The sequence below is a fragment of the Rhamphochromis longiceps genome, linkage group LG16 (genome assembly GCF_057381845.1).
Source record: "Rhamphochromis longiceps isolate RC_006_pf linkage group LG16, R_longiceps_female_GT1.1, whole genome shotgun sequence".
NCBI lineage: Eukaryota > Metazoa > Chordata > Actinopteri > Cichliformes > Cichlidae > Rhamphochromis > Rhamphochromis longiceps.
The window spans coordinates 16,050,424-16,060,682 of NC_140572.1; the positions used below are offsets into that span (position 1 = coordinate 16,050,424).

Consider the following 10,259-nt stretch of genomic DNA (forward strand, 5'->3'; position numbering starts at 1 on the left):
TATGCATTTATATGATATGCACTTATCTGCAGTAGGCAGTGGAAAATAACTTCAGAACTCCAATCAAATAAATTTTGGCTGCACTTGTTTTTGAGGAAAATAAATGTTTGGAGGAGGGGGTCACTTGTTTTTTTCAGACATTACTTAGGCATTATTAATATCTATTGTAATTTTCACTGGCTCAGCGTTAGTACCCGTTCATTGTGAAGCAAGTCCTCATATTTTCAGTTCACTCGCAACTTTATAATGCTGATCGTTGCCTCCGTGCCTTTTGCTCTCAGGAATCTTGTGTGCTAATTCCAGTTCAGACAAGTCCAGAAAGCATGTAAACCAGAAGCTATTGGTGACTCATGCGCACATAAAGGTTCAAACACATTTGTCAACAAATGACAAAGGAAATCAAAGCGAAATTCCACAAACCCCGCATTTCTATCTCCTAATCGCGTTAATTAAATTTTCGCCGAATTAATTAGACACAACAGCCATATACAGCCTCCTCACAGGAGTGAGCCACCATAGGCATTTTAATGACCCCGTAATTCAATTAACCGCCTCCATCAGTTCCATCATTGATTTGTGGAAGAAGAAGAAGAAGAAGAAGAAGAAGAAGAAGAAGAAGAAGAAGAAGAAGAAGAAGGAGGAAAAAAAAGCTGCTGAAAGTTGAATTCTGCAAAGTCGAGCCGGCCTGTAATTGCTCGAGACACAGAGATCCGAGGGAAGAAGGGGTGGGGGCGCTGGGCTGAGGTGGCCGTGTATAAATAGTGTGCTCTCAAATACACAGTCACAACAGCAGGAGTGATCTCACCTCCTCTCCACCCCTTCTATCTATCGCTGCTGCCAGCCTCCTAAAAGAGCGTATCCGTGAGCTGTACACTGGTATATAGAGACGGTATATGCTGAGAATTCACGGTGGATTTCCCTGAGCAGGAGCACTACTGAGCGACAGAGCTGACCATGGAAGAACTTACGGCATTCGTGTCGAAATCGTTCGATCAGAAAACCAAGGAGAGCAGCAAAGAGAGTATCACGTACAGGGAAGTTTTGGAGAGCGGCTTGACAAGGGCGAGGGAGCTGGGCAGCCCGGAGACAAACCTGCAGGACATTACGGAGAGCAACCACTGCCCGGTGCATCTGTTCAAGGACCACGTCGAGCTGGAGAAGGAGAAACTGAAGGACTTTAATGTTACGAGGGCGACAGAGGGTAAGGTTTTCACTTTAATTGTGAGAAATGCTCCCGCGTGATGTCGGGGAAAATGTCTCAAGTTCGGCTGTCTGGTGTGTCCGGAGCGAAGCATTTTTCTTGTTGTTGTTTTAATTATTATAATTGTACAAAATCTACGCGCATAAAAAAGAGTTGAATTTACGTAACCGCGTTTAGTCAATGTAGTTCCCCAAAGTTAACGCATTAATCTGTTATTGCAATGATAATTTTACAAAGCAGGAGGCGGGCCCTTCGCCAGACCATCGCTTTAACTGTTTAATGATAGTTTGCAAACGAAAGGAAAGAAAAAATACAGCAAGATTTGTTCTGTAGAATATAATCGTATTAAATGTCTAATGTTTAATAATGATTTTAGCTTTATTTGGACTATATGTCATCATTTTATGCCGGTATTAAACTATCCGGCAACAACCTACTTTAAGTCAGCACTGCAGTGTATTTTCTTTTGCCTTTATTAGTAAATTATGTATTCTTGTACATTCTAGCAGGCGTTGTTTAAAAGCTTAAATATAATGCAATTATGATGCAGTGTATAAACCCATAGCCTGCAGGACTGCCGATTGCCACGCTACCTTAGACTGCACACTCTAGAGTAGCAATAAATCTTTTTATTTTTTCAGTTGCAAAATCGTGTGTAAGCTGAAAACATAAATAGATCTACCTTTTAAAAATCACTTTATTCATTTCCAGTCTGTGAAGTAGCATACAGCAGGAGCACAGGCCTCCTTTCACTCAGCAGTCACAAATGTGCAGTGGGCAGAAAACTATGATTTAGTGGATTTGTTTCTATATTTATCCTGTAAGAAGAGTTTAAAAAAATGGAGTCAGCACTATGGGGCAATAATCAGCCCTATAACTTAAATTAAATCTGTCTTTTTTTTTAACATAAACTGATCGGATTTTATTTAAGTTAAAATGACTTTCATTTGAGAGAAAAAAAAGCAGTTCGGCGTCAGCAAAGTACAAACAGTAAAATGAGACAGAAAAGGCCATTAATTGCAGCAGTTGTCAGCTGTGTTGCTAAAATTAACACTGATAACACTTAATAGCTGCTTATATAGGCTGTTCTATTTTTATTAGGCTATAGTGTACTGTCAGCCACGCAGCGTAATGGTGTGATTAAATAAAAAAATCTGTTGGCTGATGATTTTTATGGATATCCTAAAGGTCTGTTTTATGGAGGTGAGTAATTAGGCCTAAATCTTCTCCGTTTAGCCGGGACTTATTTCTCTGCTCTTTAAATCGCTTATACCCTTATTAGGCTTCCATATTGACTGATTTACTTCCATTACGGCACTGACATTGCACGCTGACTTATGGAGGCTGGAAATGCAGCCACGGGCCTCTCTATTGAAGAACTAAGCTGTGTAATGTGTGTGTGTGTGTGTGTGTGTGTGTGTGTGTGTGTGTGTGTGTGTGTGTGTGTGTGTTGCTGTCAAAGTGCCAGGCCTAAGGCCCCCTGTCAGGGCCCAGTGTTGACTATATGGGGGGGAACCCTTAATGCGCACTTGTGATATGTGTGTTTTGAGCTTGGAATGTGTGCATGTGTGAATTTTAAACGCATCTTCTCCTTTAAAAAACAATAATAATAATTGTTTCCTTCCCCCACCACCCGTGGGCCGTTTAACAGGGATATATGAGTGTAAGGAGAAAAAGGAGGACGTGAAGTCCGAGGATGAAGATGCACAGGGCAAACTGAAGCAGCGGAGGAGTCGCACTAACTTCACCCTGGAGCAGCTCAACGAGCTGGAGCGGCTCTTCGACGAGACGCATTACCCGGACGCCTTCATGAGAGAGGAGCTGAGCCAGAGGCTGGGACTGTCCGAGGCCAGAGTGCAGGTGAGGATTTCCCACATAAGTTACTCACTTTCTTCACTCTCGTGTCTGTGATGCAGAGCGGAAATCGTGCTGTTGCTGCTGCTGTGTGAGGAGCGGCCAAGAAGCTTTGCTGTCTGTCTGTCTGTCTGTCTGTCTGACGGCTGTAGTGTGAAAATATTTCTGCTGTTGTTAAGCAACACTTGTAAGCTCGCGTGTGTGTGTGGGTGATTTGTTAAGTGGCATCACTGCTTTGTGGGAAATATGTTAGTGATCTAGCCAGCCCTTAATTTGTTCTATAAGGAAACCCCACTGTAATTAACCGAAAATATAAGAAAATATATTTTTAGCTTTTGAGGTGGAAAACCGGACCATGTGGATCCATCGTGAAATAATTTTGCTATAAAACACGCATATTGCTATAAAAACTTGAAAATATATTATAAAACTGTGCAGTCATTTTGGAGCCTTTAAATAAACCTTTTCTGTTGTGTTTGCTCGCACACTGAGCACGTTTAAAATCCTTTGAAATGACTCGAAATACGCAAGACTGCGTGTGAGCCACGTGAAAAAACGACTTTTTAAAAAATTTCTGGTTTCTTTTGGAACATAAACAGGTCGCATCGTGTGTCCTGAAACATACAAGTAAATAAATAAATAAAAAACAGAAGAATAAAAAGCTAGGAGCTCATTAGTTTAGTGACAGGTTGACCACTTGACAAATAAATGATCCAGCTTGTTAGTGAAAAAGCTCCACGTCTGAAATATTGCTGTAATATTCCTATGGGGAGGTTTGTAAAGCCCCGTCTAGCTTTCTCTGTGGTGTCCTAATATTCCTACAGGGAGACGGTTTCACTGCGACATTTATAAATGTTAGAAACATGACTGCACAATTGCCGCAGATTTGACTATTTAAAAAAAATATTTATTTAGGAAAATATCAAATGTAGAGGGTTCACCATGCCCTCTTAACAAGGATGACAAATAACTATTTTTTAAAAGTGTGTGTTTAATGAAAGATTCACGTACAGTAGCAGTAAATCAGTTGTAAACCGTCCAGGATGGATAGCCTCAGAGCCAGCTGAACTTGCAGCGGTAGGCCTGTGGAGCCTTGTGCCTCCGATCCGAGCATCCTTGCGGGTAGAAAAAAAGAAGAAAGAAATCCAGCCAGTGATTAAAATGAATGAAGAGCCTGAATGGCTGCTTCAGGGGACGCGCTCTTATGTCAACTCGTATCGCTCCTCATTTTCTTTGTAATATCTGCCATTGGCTTGATGTAGTGTCCCCATAAAAACAGATTAGAAATAATTCAATTCTGGGCCAACTCTGCTGCTGTTCAGCTATATCTAATCGGATGAATAAGCCGCATCATAGAGCTTTATAAGCCACCGACTACCTTTTTTCCTGAGCGGACTTAGTTGACAGCAGTACACTGCTATTATCGCTAATAAAGTGCGTGCATTAAAATTATTTATGGAGGAAATATGACTGATAAAGACCGAGTCTGCGTGTGTGTGTGTTTTATGTTATCAAATAGACACTTGGAACCTACCGATGTTCTCTTTTGGGGGAAAAAAGATGAAGGAAAAAAAAATAAAGCATTTTCAGGCTGTCTTTTGGGGGGGTGCGCACTGGCACATGTTTTCTCCAGATTTAGTGAGAGCGAATTGCAGCAGGGCTGTTACAGGCTGTGAACCTGCGCTCCGAGCAGCTGTCAATGAATCTAATTGAAAGTTATGAGAGCTTGGTGAGGAGCAGGCAGTAATTCGGTTAGGACTAATATCTTTGGGTTTCTGGCGCGCTGCTAAATTAAATGTCATTATTCACTGTCTCTAATAAAAAATCAAAAAGGAAATGAGATTAGGGTATTTGTGAAGCGCATCATTGAGTGGCCCTTAATGAAGAAATAACTGTCTGAACCAGTGTAGTTCACTTTGCTTAACATACTGGCACGTAATTGGAATTGATCTCGGGCCCGTCTAATATTAGCCTTGATTTATCTGAGGGATTACTGTGCGTCTATGCAAAATCACCTGGGATTTTCATAAACACCTTTCCTACCATCATTTACCGCTGTAGAGCTAATAACTCACGGCGTAAACAATCGCAAACAATAACGACAATGTGCAGTGTTTAGCTTCAGGCCTACACCACGATGATGATGACAATAATAATAATAATGATAATAATAATAATAATAATAATAATAATAATAATAATAATAATAATAATAATAACAATAATAATAATAATAATTATGTACTCTACGTGGACAGGATTTATAGACATTGATAATGCATTGACAGGAAAATCTCACTGCTGTGGTTTTATTGTAAAAACTATATTTGGATGATATTTTGTGAAGCTGAGAGCGAGACATTTGTTTTCCTCGTAATTTTCGCCTCGTTGTTATCTCCTGCTCTCTCGCCTCGGTCCCTAATGGACGCTTTATCGACTTCCCCTGTTATTGCAGTCCCATCGACACGATGTTGCACGTCGCTCCCCCGCAGCTTAAAAACGGCGTCACGGCACCCCGAGTCGTCAGCAACATCATCAGTCGGCGCCCTTTGTGGTCCGCCACCGGTCGCTAATTTTCGCATCTGTAAACGATAATCATCGCGGGGGTCGAAGGGGAGGGGAGATAATGTTATTCAACGAGGCAAATTAAGTTGATGGTGATTAACAATAGGCCCGCAGCCTGCAGCTTCAAAGGCAGTCAGCAAATTGGAAGGTAGTTAATGACATTTATTTATTTATTTGAAGGATCACAGTATCCTTGTAAAATTGCTACACTTTTTCTTACAACCCTACTAGAACTTTGTTTAAGTTACAGTGACTTTAAGTGGCTGTAGCTTAGGAGATAGAGGAGGTCATCGGAAGATTGGTGGTTCGATCCCCATTTGCCAAATATCCTTGGGCAAGATACTAACCCCATGTTGCTCTGTGTGCATGTTAGACAGAGCAAAGAAAAAAGTGCTTGTATGAATGAAGCAGTTGTGTAAAGCGCTTTGAGTAGAAAAGCGCTATATAAGAACCAGTCCATTTAGCTCAGTTTTGAAAGTATGTTTTTTAATCTATAAATTAGTTTAGTCTCATTTACAGTCTAATATTTTTTTTCCTCTTTGAAAATTATTACAATTCGTATTTATTTGTGAACACACGTGACTTAGGTTTTATTTGCTTGCGTGTGTTGGATTTCCCCTGTTTTTATTTGCCTGGTTCCAAAAAAATAAATACATTTGTCCATTTATGACAATCTAATTTCACTATTTAAATATGACAACAAATAGGATAGAAACTGTTTGCATCTATTCTAATCAGTTCTTTTCTCTTTCGATTGCAGGTTTGGTTTCAGAACAGGAGAGCAAAGTGTCGAAAACAAGAAAACCAGATGCACAAAGGTGAATGCAATTTGCTCCCTTTATTTTGGCCTCTTAATATTATTATTAGTGAATTTATTACTGATTACATTTTGACACAGTTTCACCATTTTTATGACTGCATGTGAAAAAAAAAGTTGTGACCTCCTCATCTCACATAACAACAACTGTCTGGCTGTCTGACAGACATCTTTCCCTTCTCTCCAGGTGTTATTCTGGGCAGCGGCAGTCCCCTTGACGCATGCAGAGTAGCACCCTATGTCAATATGGGCGCCCTCCGGATGCCCTTCCAACAGGTAGGCCATGTTTTCATATTTGCGGTAATTGACAAAGCTTGAAAAATCTAAAAATAATCCAGAAACCAAAATAATCTTAAATGTAAAAAAGGAAAATAAATAATCCAGTGGTGACAAGTAATGCGTCATCTCTAAAAAACCCCATCAAATAAATGTAAAAGTTGAGACTGGACTGTTTTGCGCTTGGATGTGCGGTGGAATTGGTGTCAGAGTGGGCCTTCTATATTTGTGCTTCCACATGCATGTATATAAGCCATGTGCAGCTATTAGACTGAAGTGATGAAAGAGTGCATACGTGGAGAGGGGAGTGAAAGGGTGGGGGTGGTAGACCTCAGTGCACCTTTCACCTTCTGGCTGTGGGGAGAAGGTTGGACCGTACAGGGAGAGGAAAGGTGGGCAGACATTTGATCTGCTGCTGTCTGCTTCTACGTCCCGGTTGCTGTGTTGTCTGCTTGACCCTGGCTAAAAGCAACGGCCTAATTAAGCCAACAGTGCGGCGGGCGTGAGCACATAAAAGAGATGATGAAAGCGGGGAATGAAGTGGGCTCTGATGGATATTGGCGTTGAGCTGCACTGGCAGGGGTGGAGGATTGAGGCCTGCATACTGAGAGAGAGGCACGTTGCACGAGGTTGAAACAGGCACTAGGCATGCATGGACTCAGATATTACAACGCTGCATATGCATGGGAAATGAGGAGATGGCTAGCGGCTGGTGGATGGGTAAGGTCGTGACCTCTTGTCAACAAAAAAGTAAAGACTTGTGTCTTTTAAAGCAATGCAAAGTTTGTGTGTGTGCCGGGCCGAAAGCACACAATCACTCTGAACCCACGTCACCTGTTCCATTTTCAGAGACAGATTAATTTCTGCCATAACCCACAAAATCAAGTTTCATAACTGTGATTTGTTTTTCCAGTGGTCCTTCTGCATTGTGTAACCAATCGCGTTCGCACTATACAATTGGAAATTATCAGTCACGGCTGCAGTTTGTTCCCCGATTCTTTCGGTGAACGCGATACGTGGAAAAATTTGTTGTTTTGCAGAAGGTTTTGTTCGGATGCCGCTGCAGCGCTTAGCAACTACAAACTCGCGGGTACAAATTAATTTTCCCTTTCGTTTAACAACTTCGATTTAAATCTCCCTTTTTGCATTTTTATACTAAAATACAACTAAAAATAATATTTAGTCAAGTTAAAACTTTGACTTTCTATCGTGCTATTTTGGTTGGAGAAGAAAGCTAGAAATACTTGAGTTTTCCCACTTCTTCCTGTGGTGTTTGAAACACATGAGACACGGCAACAGGCTCAGCTCTCTCCCTCTGAAGTAAGTGGATGCTTAATTTTCACCTACTTCTTATAAAATAATTGCCAAGAATGTGAAAACTGATATCCTATGCTCCTTATGGTTTCTTTTTCTTTTTTTTCTCCCCTTGACTCAGGAATATGTCTGGATAAATATTTATAACTCCAAATATGTGAATATCTTTTCAGTGCAAAATAGTTTATTTATGCAATTGAATACATAATCAGGATAACAAGACTGCGTATTTCCAAGGGTATACCATAGTCCTCAGTCTGAATTAAACAAATCTGTTCTGGGTCCTAGAAAGACTTTGATTCTAGGCGATTAAATTGGATGTGGTGTCTGAGAGCAATGTATGATTCATTAACATTTAGAATAGCTGACATGAAGAAAGGGCTAAAGCGCAGAGTGCAGCCCTTAACTATTTTCATAGAAAACACACTGTAAGCAACAGCTTTGAGGGGGAATTTAATAGTGTCAGACTGTGAAACCTAAATCCTCCCTACACACACACACACACACACACACACACACACACACACACACACACACACACACACACACACACACACTTGTCCTGAGGGGCTCATTCTGACTTTACGTTTTCACTGTTCTGCAGGTCCAAGCACAGCTCCAGTTGGAAGGGGTCACCCACTCCGCCCACTCCCACCCTCACCTGCACCCTCACCTGGCCGCTCACGCGCCCTACCTGATGTTCCCGCCCCCTCCTTTCGGACTACCAATCGCATCTCTGGCCGACTCGGCCTCGGCGGCGGCGGCGGTGGCAGCAGCCGCCAAAAGCAACAGCAAGAACTCGAGCATCGCCGACCTGCGACTCAAGGCAAGAAAACACACCGAGGCTCTGGGACTCTGACCCCACCGGGCTGCCCCTCCGCTCGCCTGATGCCCATAATCGCCTCTCACACAAGACTGAGCCTGTGAAAGGGCCGTGACACTCACAGCTAAAACTAAAATAAACAAAAACACTGAGTGAGAATGAAAGAGAGGAACACATAACAGAGGGGGAGAGAGAGAGTGGGTGTGAGAGAGAAAGGGGGAGAACAGTGGAGGAAGAAAATAAAAAAGAAAAGAAAAGGAGGAGGGGAGCGAGAAAATTGTCACAAAACCAGCTGCCAAAACAAACCACTTGTAGAGAACGGTAATTAAATACCAATGAAATCACCTTTTACTTTTCGCCCAACAGGCAGGACTTCTGCGGGGCCAGTGGCTCAGTCCACTCCAGGCACAGATCACATCCCAAGGACCGTACAAACACATGTGGATGTCTGTCTGAGGGCCAGGCCCGGGGCCCGTCAGACCAGAAGATGTTAGAACAAAGCAAACTGGCAGGCAGCAGCAGGGCCAAAAGCAGAGCCTCGCTGACGCTGGCTGACGCCATGTTGACAATGCAAAGGGTTAAACTTGTGTGTGTGTGGGGGGGGGGGGAAACAGACCCAAACATCACCCCACCGAGGTATTGGAACGGCTCTCACCTTCACCCGCCTCCCCAATCCCCCCTCCCTCCCCTCGTGCCCCGCTCCTCACTAGAGAAACGAAAGAAGAAAACATTTAAAGAACAAAAAAAGGCCATATTTGTCTCCAACCACTGTGTTCCCTGCTGCTGCCAAGTGCATGAGCTCTAATGGAGGACCGTTACTGGGACTGGTTTCCATCCGCACCTGACATTAACACTCGACAGCTGTTTTAAACACTGCCATCCAACATGCTCCCCCCGACACCTTCAAAGTCAAAGGCCTCCATTAGAGCCTGATACCCTTCTTCTGATGGACTTATGCTCTAACAAAAGCAACAAATCCGTTTTTTTTTCTCCCTCTTTTTGTTGTTGTTAGTCGCAGACTGGAGAGACGTTGCTCTGTGTTGTCGGGCATGTGCTGGCGAGACTTTTGGTTTGCATTTCTCCCTCAAAGTGTGCTCTATCTCTCTCGCTCTGTCTTTATTATTTTCTTTCCTTTCTGTTTGTTGTGTTGTATTTTTGGGTAAAGAAGTGAAGATCGCCTTTGCACTTCAGGTCTCACACGTGGGTGTTTACAAATGGCACTACAAGCAGATACTACTTTATTAATTAAAGCGGGGAGCTGGGTTTGATATCGTCACGCGATCAGCAAAAAGAACAATTATCTTAGATAAAGGGTATAAATGGGATTTTCCTTTTTCCTCTTTTCTTCTTTTGTAATTCTGAAAAAATATGAAGAAAGCATCAGTCAAACTGAAATGCAATGGTGTGCA

The 10,259-nt window shown here is 42.3% G+C and overlaps 1 protein-coding gene across 2 annotated transcripts; it reads left to right on the forward strand.

Moving 5' to 3' along the window:
• The first annotated feature begins 570 nt into the window (after nucleotides 1-570).
• On the forward strand, nucleotides 571-9,687 carry shox (shox homeobox). 2 transcript variants are annotated; one of them, XM_085385404.1, is made up of 6 exons: nucleotides 572-1,201; nucleotides 2,853-3,061; nucleotides 6,381-6,438; nucleotides 6,604-6,713; nucleotides 8,632-8,853; nucleotides 9,217-9,687. In XM_085385404.1, the coding sequence occupies exons 1-6, from the start codon at nucleotides 955-957 to the stop codon at nucleotides 9,304-9,306; spliced, it is 936 nt and encodes a 311-aa protein (XP_085241530.1). In that variant the 5' UTR covers nucleotides 572-954; the 3' UTR covers nucleotides 9,307-9,687. The 2 variants fall into 2 exon arrangements, with proteins under 2 accessions (XP_085241531.1, XP_085241530.1); XM_085385405.1 differs by having other exon boundaries at nucleotides 571-1,201; nucleotides 6,625-6,713; nucleotides 8,632-9,358.
• Nucleotides 9,688-10,259: the final 572 nt, after the last annotated feature.